This window comes from Tachypleus tridentatus, chromosome 10 (assembly GCF_004210375.1).
Source record: "Tachypleus tridentatus isolate NWPU-2018 chromosome 10, ASM421037v1, whole genome shotgun sequence".
NCBI lineage: Eukaryota > Metazoa > Arthropoda > Merostomata > Xiphosura > Limulidae > Tachypleus > Tachypleus tridentatus.
The window spans coordinates 73,485,718-73,508,615 of NC_134834.1; the positions used below are offsets into that span (position 1 = coordinate 73,485,718).

At 31.9% G+C, this 22,898-nt stretch overlaps 1 protein-coding gene across 2 annotated transcripts in view; it reads left to right on the forward strand.

Annotated features, from left to right (window-relative positions):
- The window catches only part of LOC143229566 (bone morphogenetic protein receptor type-1B-like), a 58,539-nt gene that overhangs the window by 28,448 nt on the left and 7,193 nt on the right, over window positions 1-22,898 (forward strand). For both annotated transcript variants that reach the window (XM_076462085.1, XM_076462086.1), the window contains exons 2-7: window positions 2,365-2,546; window positions 8,907-9,027; window positions 10,057-10,162; window positions 10,774-10,912; window positions 11,959-12,151; window positions 14,676-14,867. In XM_076462085.1, coding sequence (XP_076318200.1) covers window positions 2,365-2,546; window positions 8,907-9,027; window positions 10,057-10,162; window positions 10,774-10,912; window positions 11,959-12,151; window positions 14,676-14,867 — 933 coding nt within the window. The remainder of the gene's footprint in view (window positions 1-2,364; window positions 2,547-8,906; window positions 9,028-10,056; window positions 10,163-10,773; window positions 10,913-11,958; window positions 12,152-14,675; window positions 14,868-22,898) is intronic.

Here is a 22,898-nt window from a genome sequence, read left to right on the forward strand (position 1 = left end):
CTAGTTTTACTTATGTAATGGCCTAGTACTACGGGTGATCAGCTTACTCTGGGAAAATTGGCTCTGTTGTGATTTGTATACAGTGGTTAACTCATGCAGTCTGAAGCAGATGCATAGATATCTTTCACACCTAGAGAAAAATAGAAAATTTGTAGTCTTTTGTTTTACGTATTTTAATTGTGTTTTTTTTACACAGTGCCTCATACAGATTAAGTAAACTTTTATTTTGCTCCAAATCATAAATTCAGTTTTAGTTCTGCATAATATTATCTGCCATTCTTTCTGCTGCTGACTGTGGAGTTAGACTAGATTTTGTTACCATAAACAGGATTTGCTTTCTCATATTTTTTTAATAGCTGTACTTTTTCACATGGCTGAATTCTTTTTTAACATGTTTTGAACTCTTTAAAACTTGAAATGACATTTATACCAGCCTTATGAGCAAAGTGAGGGATTTGATACTGAAGGTAGAATGTCTTATAAAGGTCTAGAAGTCATTTTTGGATAATAGCTTTTCATCATTGATAGAAAAGCCTTGTTCCTGACCTCAAGGTAGCTATATCAAGAAGCAAAACCACATCTTAGACCTCCAGATTCTAATCAGGCTATATCCCTGATCTTAGGCCTCACCACACAGGAAGAATTGTCAAATGAGGATCTCAGTGGCAACTTGTTATCAGGGTTCTTGAGGCTTTAAGACCAAGTGGGAAGTTTTCTAGAGCCTCCAATTTCTGACCAGTTGAGTCTAACCCATCCATGATTAATCAAAGGAGAATGGAAGTACTACTGGTAGGTGAAGTTTGCTAGCTGAATCTGCATTGCTTCCAGGATAGAAGATATAACATCTGAAGCATGTTAAATAGATGAACTGATCAGTGACTGTTGTTGTCCACTTGATAAAATGTTCACTTTTGGTTCACAGTGAGATAATCAGATGTTCAGTGAGCACATTTCATTTACTGCATAAATACAGATAACATTTGTTTTTTAAGATAGCCTCTGATATTTTCAGTTTTGCTAAGAAAATCAAATTCCTTTATGCCTGTAGTAATACACCATTTGAACATTGCAGCATGAACTTTTGAAAATACATCATTGAGTAAGGTTCATCTTCACCTAAAGAATTGTGTTGCCAAAAACACATTTCTTATGTATCATTGATTAATCAGTGTTAAAGTTGTGAATATGCATTTTTCATGATTTCATATTGAAATGTGGATTATTTTTGTTTGTGAAATCATGTATTTTTGTATTTCTTTGAGAATTTTAAGATTTGTGGTTATTGAGGAATGTTGTATGCTAAAGAGCTTTCACTGTTTAGTGTAATGTCTTGTTTAATGAAATTGTAGCAGCTATTTTGTCCATAAAACATTGTGTATTTTTAATTTTGAAAGGTTTTAAATTACTCATTGTTAAAGGTCTTACTTGTGTGCTATTTGATTAATGAATATTTTTACAAAATGTTTTATGTATGATAAAGGGCTTTCTTGACTTTATATTTTTTTCAAGAGTACTTACACTTTTAAATTTGCACTGTAAACGCTTATCTGTTATTATATATGCAGGTTTTTTTTTTCTTCAGGTGATCTGTTAGTGAAACAGGCTAGACCATGAAGCTTGTAATAATTCATAATTTTGTTATAATAATGACAATAATGTATTGTAAAAAGGTGCAAAGCTCATGTACACCCATGCACAACGTGTTGATTGTTTGGATAATAATGACAGTATGTCAACACCATGTTAAACACCAGCCCATTTGCATTTGTTAATAGATGCAGTACAATGATACATACTTTTGTTGTGTGAGCTTTTAGTAACAATGTGCTAATACTATAGTGTTCATGGAAAGTTTATGCACATCTTTCAACAGTTCACAAGTGTTGGTCAATTGGAGAGCAGTTAGTGATGTGTTATCACCTAGATTTAGGTGTATACCTCTTGTACGTCTATCAGCATATGTGAAACAGCATCACATAGTTAACTTGTTGAAAAACAGAAGTAATAATATTAAATGTAAAGCCTCACATAGTACACCTACCAACAGGTGTGATACAATGTCACAAAGCTGGTTGAGTGAAGAGTAATGAGCAATGTTGATGTATCATCATTAACATTAATGAATGTAAAACTATGATCAGTATCACTAAATGTCATTTTATGGCTGACTTTTGCATAGTTTTGTATTTTAAAGTGAAACAGGTTGGTGGGGGCAAAAAAGTTGTTCTTGGAATGTTTTTGAACTTGTCAAGTGAAAACATTCTAGTATTAATGTGTAATGTTGTAATTTTATAAGTTTTATTCATGTCTTATTCATTAATTTATCCATCATTGAAGGAATTTTAATGATTTTCTTTACTGTAGTATCAGGGCTGAAATGCTACTGTGTTCAGCATTGTCCAAATAATGAACTAGAAGGAACCTGTGTGGCCCGAGAAGGTGGTCGCTGTTTTAGTGCAGTAGAGGAAGTTGAAGCTGACAATGGACAACTAGAAGCTGAACACACGTATGGCTGTTTGCCTCCAGATGAACGTGGCTTCATTCAAGTAAACTTGCCATATAGTAAACATAATTTATACATAGTATAAGTTTTTTTAACTTTAATTGGAATTTTAAAATTGAATTAATAATTATAAAAATGTTTTGACTAAGTATAAGAGTGAATGTAGGCCAGATTGTAGTAGACAGTATACTGAAACTAGTTAAAAATAAACTGTTTCAGTTTAGGTTTTAATTATCATTGTTTCACAGTAAGAAAAAATGTTTTCCATCAACAGTTAGTCTGTAGAGTTTTTCTCTCATTATAAACAAGTATAGGGAAATATTACAGCTTAACTCTGACAACTTGTTTGGGGTGTTTTCATTATTGAAATAAAGCCTGAGTTTTTTATTTGTAAATTACTATGAAATGTTAACACAGAAAATGATAAACTCTCTGATTCACTTAATTAATATTTGTAACTGTCTTTTTTTTTTCAACAACGTATATAGACATATCTTTAAAACAAACAAAAAAACTACACACATGCCTGGACTTTTCTAATTCTAGTACATGCATGTGTAGCTCTTTCTTTCAACTTATGATATATTTAGTTTTTGTTTTTTTTATATTCGAGAACTTGCCTCCTTTCAATACAGCTATTACTCGACTGCCAGGGTTTCTTTCTTTGCCCGTTTAAGCATTTATCTTATTTTGATTTCTTGTTCCAGTCTTTCATATCTCTCTTATTTGCCCTTGGTTTCACTCTTATAATTTTGTAATGGCTTTTCTGCATTTCTTATTGGTCCAGGGCTCCTTGGTTTTAAATTTTAGATCTCCTTTCTCAGAACCACTCTTATCATATCAGCTTAATTGGTTGACATGTTTCACAGGTAATTATTGCAGTAGCAGATCAGTTGTCTCAACTCACACAGATTTTTTCAATAGAATAGATGCTACATCACAAATTTCTGTTGGATTGGCTTTCATTTTGTAACTGATTTATGGGTTAGCCACTCATTGGAACACCCAACCACTGGCATTTTGGTCTCCAGTACTTCACCTTTGGATGTTAGCAATGGATGCATTTCAAAGTACTAGCCATTATTTGAGTCCTATTGATATCACTGGATTGGCAATTACACCCTGGTTTCTGCTTCTGTGGCACCTTCAGGAGTTTCACCTCTTCCACTTTTTGTTAGACCATTTTTGTGAAGTTAGCCATGGTACACCCAGATATCAAGGAGCTCAAGCTTCAGACATAGAGGTTATACAATCTCTCACATGGCATAGAGGTTTAATTTGTAAGGTTGCCATGTATCTGTCTCGGTCTTTGCTTACTCCTGAGGTGTACGTTCATCAGTGGATATGATACACATATTGGTAATGGCATATTCAGAGAAGGTTGAACCCACTTTGATCAGAAGTGCCAATCATAACTTATTTTTGACCTGGCTCTTTGGCAGGGGCTTTTGCATCTTCCACAATCATTTTGTGTGAGGTGGCCTTATTGACTTCCACAATTAAATATTCTTTGAGTCCCCAGTACTCTCTGGATTCCTCAAGTTGTTATGGGTTAGTTTTTTCCTAAATGACCATTCCAGTTACCTGTGTGGTATATTAAGGATAACATTACATGCCCTTTCTTGACACTTGTTTGTGACCTTATCATCATATGTTATGTTTCATCTTTAACTAAAGGTTTATTTTTCATTGCTGCTGATCTATAGACATTGTTATTTGGAGTGGTTTATGCTGTTTAACCACAGAATGCTTTATCATTCTACACACCTCCTCAGGCTGATTCTTCTTGCCCAGGACACTATCAGACAGGGAAGGGGATAAATCATTTTAACTGATTCATCTGATAACTATTTCTTACTTCTGTGTCTGATTAGGGTTCAGTCATTTTTATGTTCAAGTGAGGATTTTGAATGTTTTTCTTTTTGCCTGCACTAATGTTTTTTATAGGTGCTAAACAATGACTTCTTATTCTGGGCTCTCTTTGATGGAGAGGAATGTTCTGTAAGCCATGTCTAATCAAACTTGTGATATTTCTACATCCTTTTTTAATTTCCTGCTGGAAGACATTGTGCAGACTGGTATGTAACCTCCCCCAATACTTTTCTCACATTATTTTCCCCACCTGACACTATCTTCATTTGATGGTTTTCACCTACCCCCTGCACCTATCTTAACCACATTTGCTAGATTATGCAGAAGGGTGAATATCTTCATTGCTACCTTTCAGGGTCCTTTACTTTGTTTTTGCAGAATCCATTTCTGTGATGAGCATTACCTAGGCAAGTGTGCTTTTATGAAACCAGTTTAGCACTAGCAACCACTAATTAAATCTACTTTATCTAGGTTGTGACAGGCTCTGTAAAATGAGGTATTCCATAAGACTACCTAAAGGATGACTTAGTAGAATTACTGTACTACCACCACTCTTGGACTATCATGAGTAAAGCATAAGGGGATTCTGCCTGTTCCTGACACTCATTAGATTGAATAAATTGGGCTCAGTTCAGTTTTAAAAATTTATGGAAATTTGTTCACCTATTGCTCTGGAAACAGTACTTCCCATTGTACATTACCCATCCAGATTCTGTTAGTGAAGTTAGAGAGTCATTATCACACTTGATTTCCATTCACTCTTGTGGACAGAGGCTTTTTGTCTGGAATGTTAGAGTGAACTTCTCCACTCTTGGAGAAGAGGACAAATTTGGGAGCCCTTCTACCTAAGTCCCTGAATGTTTTTTCATACAGATGTTGTTAGGAGAGGTACTAATCTGTATGTGGGGGGCCTAATCATAGTACTGGTTCAGATTTAAAGCATGGCTGTCTGTTTGGGTCAGTTGTGGCCCTTCTTAATTAATAGTGGTTGAGTACATTGTCTACTCTTAAAATTTAGAGTGGTCACATCCTTGGTCCTTGGTTGAGCACATTTTGTTCCATGTCCTCCCTATAATACTGGGGGCAAATGGAATTTACTGTCATTCTCTGCCTGGGGTGTTGCATTTTGTACAGATTGATAAGGTTTGTTCACTTTGGTGTTGCTTACCTTCTTGTTATGATTCCAGTGCTCTGTGACTGCTGGTTGTGATCCACTCATAAGTGTAAATAAATATATATTATGTAGTCCAGTTGCTATAACCACCAGTGTGGGATGTAGGGATCATGGCCCTATAATTCCAACCCTGAGCAATGGAACTATAGTATCTGGTTGGGGCCTGGCCAACAGTGATGATAAATCATATAAAATTCCACCCTCAGTACCTGAATTAAGTTCTGGGTGAAAAGCATACATGTTTTGGATGTAGTGTTGTTCCCTGACTAGAGTGCTAATCTTCTATTGACACACCTTTGATCCATGCAGATGCTTTCTGTATGGATAATGTCCTTACCATCCCCCCACCTTCTCAATGTTGGGATTCTAATTGTATTGTGAGTGGAGCTTAGTATATTTTTATTAAAATGAAAATGTATTTCTAATAATACTCATCTTCTCACACTGTCCAGCTCTTCATTTCCCACTAAGAGCCAGTGTTAAAAACTGAGATTGAATGAGTTTCAAAAAGTGATAAAACTGTCTGAATGAGGTGCTTATATACAGCACCAGAGTAGAGAACAGAGAGGAATGTCACAAGCTAATATCACCAAGAACAATTAAGTGGGGTATAAAATAGCGGAGAAAGCCAGCAAACATCACCCCAATGCTTAAATGGATAAAGGAAGAAACCACGGCAGTCAAGTAATAGCTGTATTGTGATTGTGGTAAGTAATATTGTAAATATGTTTTTGGTTTGAGAACATGTTAACTTTTGTTGTTTGTTTTCTTTTCTGCCACATCTGTGTGTAATTTTATTTCTACTCTATATATACGTGTGATTTAATTTCAGTCATATGTATGTGCAGCTTTTTTTCAGTTGCTTAAATTATTACTTGTAAATTTTATAGTCATATACTTTAGACATGTTTGAAACTGGTTTCCTAGATTTTTAATTTTGAATATGTAAATGATATTTCTGAGGGGACTTATTTATGACTTCAGTGATAGTACTGACAATAGTGAGATGAATCTCAAAGACTTATTTTCAAAATTATTAACTATATTGTGGTAAATATTTTCAATTTCTGACACACAGGTGTATTATAATTGTGAAAGTCATGATATAATCCACTGTTGTTTGTAGCACATGAAGATTGTGATATCATTAGGTACTGTTTAATATGCATAAAAAATCAATATATTATCGAGCATTTTGGGGTTGAAACTTGTATACTTCATTTTTTGTAGCTGTTGTTGAAGTGTGGTTTTTGTACAATGTGACACGGACATCAAATAAATTTACTTCTAATCATTACATTTATAGATAAAATACTTAGTTACTTATTGATGAGTATTGAACTCCTACCTCCTTACCATTAGGTTCTGAATCTAAGTAGCGTATTTCCCAGCATCAAAGACACACACCTATTTTGATTTAACTAAATTTTGAAAAATGATAAACATAAGAATAAGGTTGGAGCACTTCCACCGATCTTTTTTAGATGTTTTGTGGACTGTTTAGTGACTTAACAATACATGAATCCTCTTGCCCTCTTCTCATTTTTTGTCAGCTATATGCTTATCATATCTACCTTTGAAAGAGTGTACCTTATATTATCACTAGAATGTCTGTATTATTATCAGTAATGTTATTCTAAGTCTGAGAAGTTAAAAAGAGTGCTGGTATTACAGCACCATAGCTATGGTAACCTGTCCTTGTTTATTTATTTGTTATTTAATGCTAAGTCACTTGTACATTTCATTCTGGGTCGTATAGATGGGCTTGGTATACTGTCTGATATTGAAATGCTTCCTCTAGGTTTAGGTTTAGGCCTATGAGCAATGTAACCTTCAGCTTGGAAGATGCAGGGTAAATGTTTGACCTATTCTGGGGAAAAAAATAACGTTTTCGATGCCAGGAAGTATGGTATACTTAATTCTATCAAACACATATTGTTTACTGAGACACTGTACATCTCAAACATCTGTTAAGTTATTGTAATATACTGAAACATCTTGAGAATGCACATTCAGTTTTTAAATTTTTTTTTAAAGTCAGTTTTGAATCAAACAGTACTCAGTATTTAATTCATTTTTCTTTAAAAAGTTAATTTTGAGTCAGATAGAGTACTTGGTCTTTAAAACCAACTTTCTTTTAACAAAGGTATGTTTTAATCAGACAGTTAACTTAGTGTTCAAAACCATCTTTAAAAATAATTTTTGTAGCAAACTATACATTCAGTCATACAAATTATTATCCTTCATAAATAATTTTTGGAGTAGAGAATATTTGGACAGCTTTAAGTAATTAGTTTCATATTTTTTGTGAACTTCCTCAGGTTTCTTAAAATACCCTACGAGGGAATTCAACATGAAACATCTGTTCATAATTCATTACTTTTATATATATATATTGATTTGACTCAAATGTAAGTGTTGTATTTTAAATTAAGTATTAGTTCAACATATAAACAGGTTTTCCACCTAACATATTTTCACATATTCCTATGAGGACAGCACATCTTTGAAACTATGGTTGTTTATGTTTTTCATTTCATTGTACATGTAATATTAGGTTACTGGTCTGAAAAGTCCTATTCATCTATTTCTGAAAAACTTTAACATCTGGCAGGGTATCTATTTGACTGTGATGACGTGTTGACAGTGGTAACATTATCCAGAGTAGGAGCTTAGTGTGTTAACTTAGGAAGAACGAGAGGCTTTCTGTGCATTTGGTATGAAATTATCCTCAGTCAACACATACTGTTTCTTTGTAAATCCATGTGATTGTTTGGTATTATTACTGTACTGCATTGTTTTTGTGGAGTTTGACACTTATTTGTTGTTCTGTTCAATGTACCTGCATTTTCTTTGCATGGTGTGTTCTATACAGTTTACATAAACTTTGTTTTTATAAAAAGTTACTGAACAAGTACATGCTACCTTATTTGTAACACCAGTTAAGTTGCATACATTATATTCCTAATTAACATGTATATTAACTATTAGATTCAAGAAAAGAAAGTTTGAAATTTTGAAAGTATCAGGAAAAAGTAATTGTAATTCTGGACAAAATATACAGAACAGAATAAATCATAGAAAAGTTTTGAATGCACAATTAAATCTAAGGCTTCATTTTTTTATTAGGTTGAAATTAAACCCATGTGATTTTTAATGACAAGTTTAAGCAGAACAATGAAAAAATTTTACTTTTTTTTTTTATTATTGTATGGAAATTATATTGTAAAGAACTTTTATAATTTGTTATTTCACAAGATAACTCTCACATGGATTAGTAAAGAAATTTTAGTATATATTTTAAATAACAATGTATGTTGTAGCTGTTGTTTCATGCGTATTTTAAATATTTTCCAGTGTAAAGGGAACCTTGTTCCACACCTTGTTCCAAAGTCTATAGAGTGTTGTGATGAAACTGACATGTGCAATAAGGCTCTTAATCCAAAATACACAGTTAGACTACCTACTCAGAGTCCAGGTGAGCCTGTATAAAGGCATGCTTCATCCTCTCTCCTAGATAATGTATGTGCTGTTTACTTTGAATTATAGCAATTGTTTGTCCTTTAGTGAAATATGTTACTATAGGATTGCTAGAAATACCCGACTGTTTCATTGAAATTTAAATGAGAGTTATGATTTAGATAAAGTGCAAGTGTTAAATTATTTTTAGAAGCAGTAGTTATGGAAGGTTTACTTACACGACTGTTTATGAATAAACCGTTGTAAATTGATCTCATACTACTTGAACCTTCTGAATTTTTGTCATTGCTTTAAGTGAGTATTGTTACATCATGATATTTTGTAGTCTGTATAAAAAAATTCTATGGTTCAGTTAGCCAATTCATATGCATGTGTGTGTGTGTATTTGTTTGTATGTATGTGTAAATAAAGGTGACCAACTTAGTGCAAATAAGTCATTGAAACTAAGACAAAGTTAACAGGATATACAGACAAATAGCTCTAGACTGTTTGTAAGATTAGCCATAAAGAGTGTAGGGTGGTAACATTTAATGTATTATAATTTCAGGTTGTATTGTGATAACAGAGTAGAGAAGAATTTTTGTCAGGTGCTTTAAAGTAATTTAACAAACCTGTGTTGATTATTTGATGGAAAGAAATAATTATTTAAAAACCTGATACAACTTTTTAAGTTCTGGATAAGAATGTTATAACAAATTTTTGTATGTATCTTCGATTTGTTTTAATATATTATTTTAAAATGAATGTAATGAAAAATTCTGACCAGCTACATGTGTATAAAAACTTAATAGGATTGTTAGTGCCAGTTACTTTTGTCTTTAAGATTTACTAATATAATATGCATTTAGTAATCAAAAATCAACTGATGTTAAATTAGTTTGTTGTGTTTTGTCCTGTATTACTGAAACCACATTTTATTTTACAAAAACAAATAGAAATTTAATATTTTTTAAATTTTAATTTCATGTAAGTATTTCATCAAACTAAGAATTCATTTATAAACTTCTTACTATCTGTCTCATTCCAGGAGAGTTTTCAACTTTTGATGACAGTATTCACCAGATAGCACTTTTGATATCAGTGACTGTCTGTTTTATTTTCCTGATTGTATTTGTATTGGTTGCCTATATCAGGTAATTCTATAATTTTCCTCCAGGCTATATATTATTAAGTTAGTTTTTTATTTCTACTTTGAAACTGGTAATTTGCCTAGTTAGACTTGATGAAAGAGAAGATTGTGGCACAATATACAAATTATATTTAAATTTTACAGTTTTAAAATGTTCATTAAGAATTATTAATCATAACAGCTATATAATAAGCATAAAATAAGCCAAAATACATTTTATCTTGTATAGTATTGGTTTTTATTTTATAACTATATTTGTAAAGCTGATAATTTTCAGTATTTTTATTTAAAAAAAAAAAAACCTAAAGCTTCCTTCATTAGATTACAACCCCTGTTAGTTTCATAAGCAGAACTGTGTACAACTTCTTGGTATTTATGAAAGGAATTGTTATCAGTTAAAAGATGTGTATATTAAAAGAGAATAGGGTAAGATCTACTTTTACAATGTTGCCTGGTTTATGCACAGTTTCACATTACAAACTATGGTTTGTACATCGCTTATCAGTAACAATATTGGTAAGGTCAATTTTCTTATACTTAGTTCATTGACAGACATTTATGTGTTCTTTTATTATGTTAGAATTACTTTCAAACGTACTTTGCAAACATTCACAGATGCAAAAAAAGAGAAGAAAGAAGACAAAATTACATAGCCTCAGAACAGTGTAATGTTTTTATAGGCAAAGGAGAAACCATCAACGATATGATTGACCAGTCATTAAGCTCTGGAAGTGGATCTGGCCTTCCTCTACTTGTAAGTTGTTGACTGTTCTCAGTCACTCTCTAAATTCTGGCAATGGATCTGGTTTTCCTATACTTGTAAGTTATCTGTCAGTGAGTAAGCTTTACGAGAGAATCATGTTTTACCATATTTTAAAGTGTTGATTTTCCTCAGACACTAGCTTGAACCATGAGAAAAAGTCATACTTTTCTGTTTTTGTAAGTTGTTAGCTGTTCTCAGTTACATAATAAGCTCTCTCCTTCCCCTGTTTCTAAACTGTTAACTTTCTTGAGCACAAGCCAAAATGGGTGTGAATCTGGTCATCCCTTACTTGTAAGTTCTTAATTTTTCTCAGACACTAGCTAAGCTCTAGGAGTGGATCTGGCTTTCCCCTACACGTAAGAATTTTTCTATTTTAAGTTACTAGTTACACTGTGGGAGTTGATACACCCTTCTCATTTTGTACATTTTTTAGCTATTCTTAGTCACTAGGTAAACTTGGACAATGGTTGTGGGTTTCTTCCACTGGTACATTGTGAGCTTTTATCAGCAACTAGTTAAGTTCTGATTGTTTGCTTGGCCTCTTCTGCTAATAAGCTATAAGCTGTTCTCAGTAAGGAGATAAGATTAGCTCTGATCTTCTGGAAAATTCTAAGTTGCTTAACCTAGCCAAAGTCTGGAAGTATATCTGGCCTTCCTGTACTGTTAAGCTGTTCTCTGCCACTGACTGAGTTCCAAAGATGGATTTAGCTCATTTCTACTTGTTTTTTAATTACAATTGATTACTGTTAAGCTTAATATTTTTATAATGCAAATTTATTAATGAAAACATCTGAAGGTACAAAACAAGTACATTCTTTGTATTTTTTCACAAGTTTATATGACTAAATTCAACAACTATTGAATATTGGCATGTGGCAGGTAATAAATTGAGTACAGTATTATCAGTTGTAGTTCTTTTTGGAAAATAGTGCTAGAATTTTTAATTGCAGTTGGGATGAATGAAATAGTTAATTTAAAATGATTATTATTAGATTTCTGGATACTACATGTATTTTATTTCTTTGCTTTTTGTCTAGGTTCAGAGAACAATAGCCAAACAAATTGAGATGATTAAGAGCATTGGGAAGGGTCGATATGGGGAGGTGTGGAAAGCTAAATGGAGGGGTGAGAATGTGGCAGTTAAAGTTTTCTTTACAACAGAAGAAGCCAGTTGGATCAGAGAAACAGAAATTTACCAAACTGTCTTACTAAGGCACGAAAACATTCTTGGTATGTTTAATTAATGATCGTGAAAAGGTACTTTGTACTTAAAATATGAAAAACGTTGTTGCTGTAGAGATAAAACTGTGATAAATGGAGAGAACTTGTGAAGATATTTTTATTTAATGGATATGGTATTTGTTGATTTTTTTTTTTTAATTTGTAGTATATACACTGAGACACAAACTTACAGATAAACTACAAATTAGATAAAAATAGTAATGGAATCAGAGTACTCAATTGCTGAAGCATTAAATTCTAATCATTATAAGTTAGAGTAGAATATTTAGTTAGCTATATTTGTTGTTAGTGATTTTTAGTTATAATTTGTGTAGGTAGCATGCTTTAGTCAGAAGTTAAAGGAGTGCAGTGTTTATTAATTTACTGTTTTCATATGTACCAGTAAGTAGGAGCTATAGATAGGAAGTGTATTTGTATAAAATATAAATACTGAAATAAAATTTTCTATACATGTGTATATATATGTCAAAAATGCCAACCTATTCCTTCAGAAATGCATTCAAATAATTGTCGGTCATGCTTACCTTGAAAGATAGCATACTAAGTGCTTTTTTATTTTTGTTAAAAGTTAAACACAAAATTTGGTTGTTTGTTTAATTTTTGAATAACTAGTGTTTCATATAAAACCAAAGTAGCAATGTTTAGTTGATGGGGAGGGGGAGAGATTGTTCGAAAACCTCAGGAGGTAAAATTATTGACTTTTTCAAAACCAGTGACAAAATATTTTTAAAACATTTAGTAGGTAAATTTATTTATTTGGTAGAAAACTGGATTAGGTATTTCAAAAGTACACAAAGACAGTTATTAAGAAGTATATCATAAGTAATTATCTGTTAGTTACCTGTTGTTGCATATACATCTGTAAATATTAGTTAATGTCTTTCATATCTGTTCACTGATACACTGAACTCTGACTTACAAATCACACTTCAGAAAAACATGCCCACAAGTTCTTGTGCTGGGATTGCGATAAAGAATCTGACAGGTACACAGCAGGTGTGAAGGAAAGTGTTTATATTATGAGGAGTAACATAGTATTGTATAGTTTATTTCTACTTAAATTTCATGTGATAAGTCAAGATTGCTATGATTTTAATTTCTTAGGCTATTTATCTCAATGAAATAGCTGTTGATGTTAAGGTATGTCTGGAAGCTTGTGAATATTTGACTTTTAGTCCCTTATCAATATCTTAACCTTTAGTATCTTGTTAATGTATCATGAAATACCAAATTTCATTACAATTCTAGTTTTGAATTAGGGCATTTATTTCTGATTGACATGAAGCATTGGAAATTATTGTTATTCTGAATTCTTTGCACTGCATTGGTTTCTTCTTCTGTGGAGAACATTCAAGATTCCTTTGTTTGAAGTGTTATGTCTTTTTGGTCTGCATCATCTAATATTTTAACTCCATGAATACTTACTTCCAGGTAGAGGGGTTGCATTTACACTTTAACTACCAATCAAGTATTGAGAGTGTTTCGTAAACCTAATCAGTACTCTACTTTTGTATTCAGAACAGATTCTTTTCTGTCACATAACAGTATTTTTAGAACCATCAGGAAATTTACAGTGAAATGATAGTTGATTTATATGCATTTCCAGCATTGATAAATAACCCTTTTTGTAATTAATAACAAAACATGTTAAATTGTAAAGAGTGAATTTATCAGTGAGTCATCCTAGGTGTTGAAAACCAATAAGAAATATGGTAGGTTTTTCAAATATGAAAAATCAGAAATATTAATATAGATTTGTTTTTAAAGTCAGAAAATCAACAATAATATAATGCTTTTAAGTTTATAAAATATGCAAAAATAGCTTTAATTTTCTCAGCTTAGAAAATAATCAATGTTTTGATTGATTTTTAAGTTTATAAAAACTTTGATTAGACACCATAATTTTCAGTACAGTTTGTAAGAGTAATGTTTTTTGCATGTAGACAGTTATTAGTTGAAAATTAGAATCTGTCTGTAACTGTAGATTGCAGATTCAAGAGTATTTTTGGGGGGCAGAGTAAATGTACTATATTTTTTATTTATGTTTTTCTTTATTATCGGGTTTTAATGTATTGAAAGAAACATTGTTATTGATGAATGAAGCAAATTATAATTTTTTATATATGATGATGCAACTTTTCTTTGTAAATGTATGTTAGAGAAATTATTTACCTTGTAAGTATAAACTTTTCTTTGAAATGTTTTATTATTTGGTTTTGTAAACTGATGAAATCTAATTGTTAATTTTATAAATTGGTAATTGATAGCATTATTATCTTCAAATTATAATTTTAAAGAAATTTGAATTAAAAATAATAGGTTCACATTAAGAATCAATATTAGTAAATCAGCTAAAATTTATAAAATATGTCATTCTTACAATTACTGCAAACAAAAGTAAACAGTTGATTTTTAATGTAATATTAAGGAAAAATCACAACATTGAAAGACTTGTGTGCTGCTAGAAATCCAACTTCTAGGTAATATTTTCCCTTTGCATGGTTTTATTCAGGTTTTATTGCAGCTGATATTCGTGGTACAGGCTCCTGGACACAGCTTCTTCTCATAACTGACTACCACGATCTTGGTTCTTTGCATGACTACCTGAAACTTCATACTTTAGAAATTCCTGACATGCTTAGGATGACTTACTCAGTATCTTCAGGGCTTTCTCACCTTCATACTGAAGTTTTTGGCAAACAAGGTAGTAACATATTTTAAAACATAGAAACAAATATAGCTTCAGTGAAAGACCCGATGGTAATTTAATACATTTAATATTTTCCACACGTGCTCAGTTGATTTGACATACCTCATAACCACAAGGTAATCATTACATTTGCTACACTTGCTGATTTTTAATATGGTACGTGCATCTTCAAAAAATTTGACAAGCTTTCAAGAAACATTGAGACATTTAATTGAGTATTTTTACTAAATGGTGTTAGAGTGCAAAGTGATTTTCATGTTAAAGCTAAGTATATTTATTCACCTGTGAAATTTCAAATTTCATATGTAATCTCTAAAACTTCTAAACAAAATAAACTGTTTTTCTTTTCTTTTTCAAGTAAAACTTTGAATGTTGTGTATTATTTTCTCTACCCTAACTCTATATGGACTCAGCTGCTTTAACAGACCTTGTAACCACTATTCAAAAATATGAAGCAAATCAAAATTACTCTTTCTTTCTAGAATTACTGTAGATTATAGTAGGAACCTGCATTATTTATCCTAAATATCTTAAAGATTGTAACACTATACATCTGTTTGTGCTTAATTTTAGTGCTTTGAACTGTCTTATTAATAATCCTGCCAAATGCATTGTAAAGCACTTGGTAATGTGTAGGTCAAGTTTCCCTATCGAATTATATAGTGCATGAGCACATCTTGTGAAGAATTTGTTTTATCATAAATTATCCTGTAAGTTTATTTTTACATTTTAGTTACTTTCATAACAAAAATAAGGAATAGATAACTTAATAATACTTAAATTTGTTCTCTTGTTTTGTTGCTAATAATTTTGTTTTTTTATACTAATGATACTAGTACACTTAACTATATCATAAGAGCCTTAAAATAACTTAAGCTTCTTGACCTGAACACTATGAGACAAACTTAAGATAGACAATGGTCTATACAGAAAACAACATATGATGTGATAAATTAAAACTTTGTCTTTCTATTGGTTATAAGTAATATATTATAAAATGTCAGAGAGAACGATGGGCAATTTGTAAAAGAGAATGTCACAAGTGAGCATGGCAGGTGGGTCTGATGTTTTAGTTTGTGAGTCTGTAAACCAGTAAGTTTTAAGGCTATAAAAAGTTAGACATTGTTTTAGTAATATCTACATATTAATGAGTAATTTATGTTAAACTTTATACACGGTGTTCGGAAAGTCACTCTGCAGTTTTGTCTGTTAATAAATATATAAGTGCACAGTGACTTTCCGAACACCCTGTACTTCAGATAGTAATTTATGTTAAACTTTGTACCCGGTGTTCGGAAAGTCACTCTGCAGTTTTGTCTGTTAATAAATATATAAGTGCACAGTGACTTTCCGAACACCCTGTACTTCAGATAGGGGGTGATAAATAAATTAGAGAAGGGAAAATATTTAGACAACAAATTTCATGATTCTCATAACAATTGAGATTGAGAATTTTTTAAATGTTTCCTTTAAATGTACAGTATTGATGTATTCCCTTCATTTATTTCTCAAGTGTATTCTGGTATATACTGATAATAGAGTAAATTAAAATTTGAATGTGACTAAGCAGGCATGACATGTGAACTCTGACCTACCTCTGTTGAAAGGGTTAATGTATGAGTACCTATTTTGCTGCTACTTATGATGTCTTGCAAGTGTCTTAAAGAAAAATAACTATCATGTACTGCTGGATTTATTAGTGCAGTTCTTTTTACAGAATAATTGTATAATTTCTTTGACTTTAGGTCACTTTTTTGATATAAAACATGAAATATTTGAGTAAGTGGATAATATTCACATGAAACATTGGAAATCATTGTTTTCCTGCACTGCAGTGGTTTCTTTTTCCATGGACAATATTCAAGATTCATTGCTATTACTAATCCTTTCTGCTCAAAACCTTTTTTTATGAGGGCACTTGATAATTAAGTTTTTGAAGTTTTTCCTATCTCCACAAATCAAAGCTAAAATGAAATGTTCAGTTTTAGAATGTTTTATTTTTGGTATACAATTTATTAACATTGGTTTTGAGTGAAATTATTAAAAAATTTAAACTGTTTATTTTAATTTTGGTTCCTTTGCCTCACCATAACTTCATTTTTCTCACTGCATAGAAAATAAAAATGTGTGTGTGTACATGATGGCCAATATATATGATGTTAATAGTGAAAAAAGTTATATATAAAAATTCTTATTTTCAAGGATACAGAAATATTCTTTGTGCAGTTTCTAAAAGTGTATTTTCTATTAGTATCAACATTAATCTGTCAGTCTGTATGTGGCTCAGTCAGTCTGAGATAAACTTATTAAAGAACAATTTTTTGTAAGGGAATATCAGGAAAAAAAGGAGTTTCTTCATTGACTAATTGAGAGAATTATTTTAAAGATTTGAGTATGTATTTGTTTTTTTGTGTGTGTGTGTGTGTGTGTGTGTGTGTATTTCCATAGTTGGAAAAATTTGAATTAACACTGTCTCTGCTGAAAATGAGTATGTTTGGTTTTTGTTAGCTGCCCTCCAATTCTAACAATGAACATGTTTGGATTTTACACTCTGAACATAAGGATGTGGCTTCCTCTTTTTGTCATACTATGAACTGTTTATTTTATTCTGGAAATCAAAGACATACTAGGCTACTTCAGTAAATTATTTATGTCACTTGTTCATCAGCAGTTCAAGATGGCTGCATCCATGAATGTTTTGGATGATATATTCAATGATAATGACTCAGAGGCAGAGATGTTCAATGAAAATGATAATTCTGATGGCACTAAATCAGATTTCAATGAAAATGGAGTGAGTAGCAGTGATGAAGACAAGCAAGTTAGCAAAGAAGCGAGTGGGGATGATGATCTCCCACACTTGATGAATTGGCTCCTGATAGAGAACAAAACCATGGTAGGAACCATGGCAGAGGATGGGGTTGTGGAATGTGAATAGAGATCAAGGCAATCTTGAACAGGAATAGAGTGAAAACGTTGTTCGCTCTTCTATGTAAAATATTTTCTCAACCCAAACGAGCCGCTTTTGCATATATATTTCATGGATTTATTTGTTTGACAATCAACAACTATGCTTTGTAGTTTCTCAAAAGCTCACCACTGAAAGCTGAATCCCAAGCTCACTCTTTGAAAGATGCCAGTGTCTCAGAAATGTGTAAATTTCTTGAACTTATTTTCCTTACCAGTGTAATAAAAAAATAACATTGGTTGAACATGTCCGATTGGACTAGAGATATCATGCTAGCTACACCATTTGTCAATAGTATTATGTCAAGAGACAGATTCAGTATGATTGCTAAGTTTCTACAACTTAACAGTAATGAGGCATGATTCAACCCATGTAATGATATAATATCCAAAATACGTCCATTTTATAATCACATCACAGTGAAGTTCCACACACTGTACGTGCCTGAAGAGCACTTGTCATCAGATGAGTGGATGTTGAAATGAAGGAGGAGGCTCACATTCAGTTAACCCTCAGAAATATGTTATGACAGGGTATATACTTTGTGAATGAAGTTCAGGGTACACTTAGAACTATAGTTCCATACTGTAGTATGAGACACTCCATGATTCAATTTGAATGATCAGAATTATAAAGTACATATCAATAACGTTTATAATGGGAAACCAGTATCTAGTCACTTGCTTGCAAACCAGACACAAACTTGAGAAAGTATTTGAGTTGACTGTGGATTTCCACTATCCTTGATACAGAAAGGTACTACTCTGGATAAGGGTTGGGTTGCATGTTTACAGAAGGAGAATATACCATTTCTAATGTGAATAGATAAGAGATTAGTAAAGACAATGACTGTGTATGAATCCTCACTTGCTGATAGCAAAAGAACAACAAAGATAGTAATCCAAAAATGAAACCAAAGTGTATTATAAAATACAACAAACATGTCAGGGGTTGATCACTGTTGATCATTGGATGGCAAAATACCATTCCTGCACTAGATGAACTGCAATGGGGATTAAGAAACTTGTTTCATCTGTTGAATTTGTCAGTATTCAATTCTTAAGTGCTGTATAACAAACAACAGGAGCAGAAGAAGTTGTTACATGATTTTTTTTCATAAGCTACATAACATTAATGTTTGAACTGGGTAGTGCAGTTGAAGATAACTCTTCATCTGAGAATGATGACCTCCTGGGACTAGTTGTCATAAAAATGCCAGAAGGCTCTCCAGAAGAGTAAAGAGGCATGAATTGGGAAAATATTAAGAAACTGCAAAGAAGTCTAGACTAGCTTGGATGTGTGTGTCAGGAAACTGTAAAAAGGAGAGAGGCTTGTTGGATTTGTACAGACTGTAAAATTCCTTTCCATCCAGACATGTACCTCTGAGTGTACCATTTCAATAAAATTTACTGGTCATGAAGTGTTAAAAAGGAATAAAATACACAACTAAAATGTGGTAAAACACTTTTGTAATTCTAATTCATCCATAAGATTGGAAATTTGTGAAGAAATGTTAACACAGAGCTCATAAAAATATAATAATAAAACTTTGGCAGGGAAAGTGTAAATTGAATTAAATATCTGTCAAAAAAAAAAAAAGCTTCTTCAGCAATCTTCCCTTGCACTCAGTAAAAAGATAAACAGTGGTATCCAGTGGAAAAAAATCCCTGCATCTACTTAGCAAAGTATGTGATTTTTGATATGCTGATTGCACCCATTGCATTCAAAAACAAAGATTGTTGCCAACAATACTTTGTATTTAGTCTCATTTGCTTAAAACAAAGCAGTACAATTATCATTATTGAAATAATACGTGATACTGGATAATCATATTGCATACATGCTCTGATCCAGAGGGTTGGGTTGAATGCATATTTATTTATTCATCACTACTTTTAGGAAAATAAATCTTGAATTATTTGAATAGGAATCTGCTAAAAGTTGTATTAAAATGACTGTAAATCTGTTTTTTTGCAATTTGACCAGCAGATGGGTTTTTAAACCTGTTTATACCATACCTTGATTAAATAGGCAGTTAAATTATGGTAACTTTAAGATGTCATATATCTTTTGGGCTTGATAACATTTTGAATGATGAACTGCATGTTTGAAATTTAAAAAAAATTAATACATCACACCTACATTCTTACAAAAATAGACTTAGTGTCTTGTCTTTTGATCAGAAAATGATAAGTTTAGATATAAGTACTAAATTTTCTGTTTTTTAATATGTATTTTTATTTGTTATAAAATTTAATAATTATAAACTTATTAGGTTAGGTGAAAACTGAAATGGAAAAAGATTTTCATGATACAGGCTAAAGGATTTTGCTACAATGTGGTCATTCTAGAAAGAAAAAACTAATTTAAATTTATTTTTCATATTTCAACTCTTGATTTTTCCTTACATTGTTGATTTTGTTGCTGTTAGTAGTTAGGGTAGAAAAATGTAACAGAATATAAAGTTTTACTGAAAAAAAACAATTTATTAATGTAGGAGGTTCTAGAGGTGATGTAAATGAAATATGTAATTAAATTGGAGAAGTTTTTTTTATTGTTTACATGAAAATCACTTTTCATTGAAACCTGTCAAGGCCTCAGTCTGACTTACTGTTAATTCATAGACTATCTTTTAATACACAATAGTATGTAGAGTATGTAATAGTTATAGTATTGAGAATTTTGTGGGTACATGATGGTTACAAGATTGTCCAAAATGACCAAGCCTTCATTCAGAGAGTTAAAGTGAATTGCTTGTATCTCATTTTACAGCTGTTAATTGTACCTTATTGTGTAGGAAGTGCAAGAAAGTCATCAATCAGCTACAGCTGCTGCTACTTTCTCTATGGGAAATTAATAAAACGTGTTGGATTTAGTCAATGACTTTGAGGAGTGCAGTAAACAGCTTGTGCAAAATAGGCTTGGTGGTCAGCCCAACTGAACTCTGATTTCATTGTGTATCATGTACTCTGAGAGAAGCTGCTATTTCAGCAAGATGATGTCAACTTCACTGTGACAACTAGTGATATCATACATGTAAATATGTCAATCACAGAATGAATGTTAGCTATATTTTTTTGGTAATAGATTATAGGAATGGATGCACTCGGGAAACTACTAGTTGGTTTTTGCTGTGTAATTAGTGAACTGTATTCCCATTAGAAAGTTATCCAGTGCAAACTGAATCAGATTCAGGAACATTGAACATTGTGTAGTAGAGTGAATCCTAGCACCTCCAAATACATAAGTGGTGTTACATAGTTTATTACAGATGAATTTAGTGCACTGTCACCACATAATATTGTGGGGCTAATGCATTTTTTTTTTTTTTTTGTCCAGAAAGTAGGCAACATTATCTTGAACAGTTATTTTTCAAAGAGGTATTTAGTTGTGATGTTATGCAGTAGCTATGAGCAAATGGCTATTCAGCTTCACTTTGGGATGGTCATTGGTACAATAAGTGAAGTGCAGGTAATTAAGACTGGTTGTAATGCTAGAACTGCATTTATTATGATGCATTTGAGAGAGAACACAAGGTTGACAACATATCTGAGGCTGCTAATTGATGAACGTGTGCACAATCTGGATTCAACGTAGCAGTGGTTCAGTGATATATAAGTTTAATATTCCAGTGTATTTATGGAACCAGATGGCTGATTAAATTGAACAAACATGTCTCACCATCACGTAGACATAGGTATGTCCAAATAACTTCTGCTCAGGCTTCCCTTGAGCTCAAGAGTATGTTTCATTGTGTATTTTCCATATGATTTATGGTGGGTTTTATTTATCTTGGACTTAATATCAGATAATTTATTTTGTACTATTTTTTTATCATATTTTGTAATTTAAAGGGTTTATTTTGTATTTGATGTCAAAGGGTTTTGTTTTGCAATTTTGATTGTGATGTGTTTTACTTGTAACCAAAGATTTGTTTTTGAGTATTATTAATGAAACAATAAGAGGAACTAGTAGTCAAATATTTTCTCAAGAAACAGAGTTTTCAAAATGTTGTTTATCTTTTGTTTTCTTGTTTGTGGGGCCTGGCATGGCTGTTGGGTTAGGGTGCTTGACTTGTAATCTGAGGATTTTAGTTTGAATCCTGTCACATCAAATGTGCTCACTCTTTCAGCCGTGGGGTGAATTCCACTATTTGTTGGCAAAAGAGTTGGCAATGGATGATGATGACAAGCTGCCATCCCTCTAGTCTTATACTGCTAAATTAGGAATGGCTAGTGCAGATAGCTCTCAAGTAGCTTTGCAAAAAACTCAAAACAAATAAACAAAACTCATCTTTGTGTCGTTTGTCTCTGTATCAACAATTACTTGAAGAAACACCCAACACTGAGAACCTTTTAAATATTTTGTTTGGTTTTATATTTAATGTTGTTATTCTTCAAGTGAGAGAAAATGGTTTTTAATACTTTGTTGTCCTTTGTTATATTTTCTTATTTGATTGTATTTAAAGCATTTTTATTTGCAGCATAGTGGCTCATAGAATGGCTGAGTGTTTCAAGTACAAATGTTTAGCTCATAGCTCTAATTTCTTAACCAATTTCAGATATAATTACAGTTTTGAACTGAGGTCAAATCTTTTCAGTTGATGTGTTTGATAACACCCAAGGTCTTCTAGAGTAAATTAGTCTGAAATCTTCAGTGTGGTCAAACATCTCTTGAGTCCAAAACTGTCATTAGATCTCAAATTGGTTAAGAGATGATGGAGCTACAACCTTGAAAGTTTGTGCTTGAAAAAAAAACTTGGATGTTCTATGAACTTGTATGCTGCAGCTAAAAATATGACACCAGTTGTCTGAAGGTATACTCAATGTTCTCAAGCATTTTATTTAGATATATTTGTATGTACTTTTTTAGTGTTTTAATAAGTGTTATCTTTCTAGTTACAAAAATACTGGAACCATTATTTCAAATGTTTTTGTGTTTTTGAAAGACAAGGACTTAGCTGACAAAAAGTTGACAAAATTTCCAAAATCTGTGATATGACTTTTAATTTTTTTAATGATTAACTTATTATTTAATTTTCACTCAAACTCTTGGAC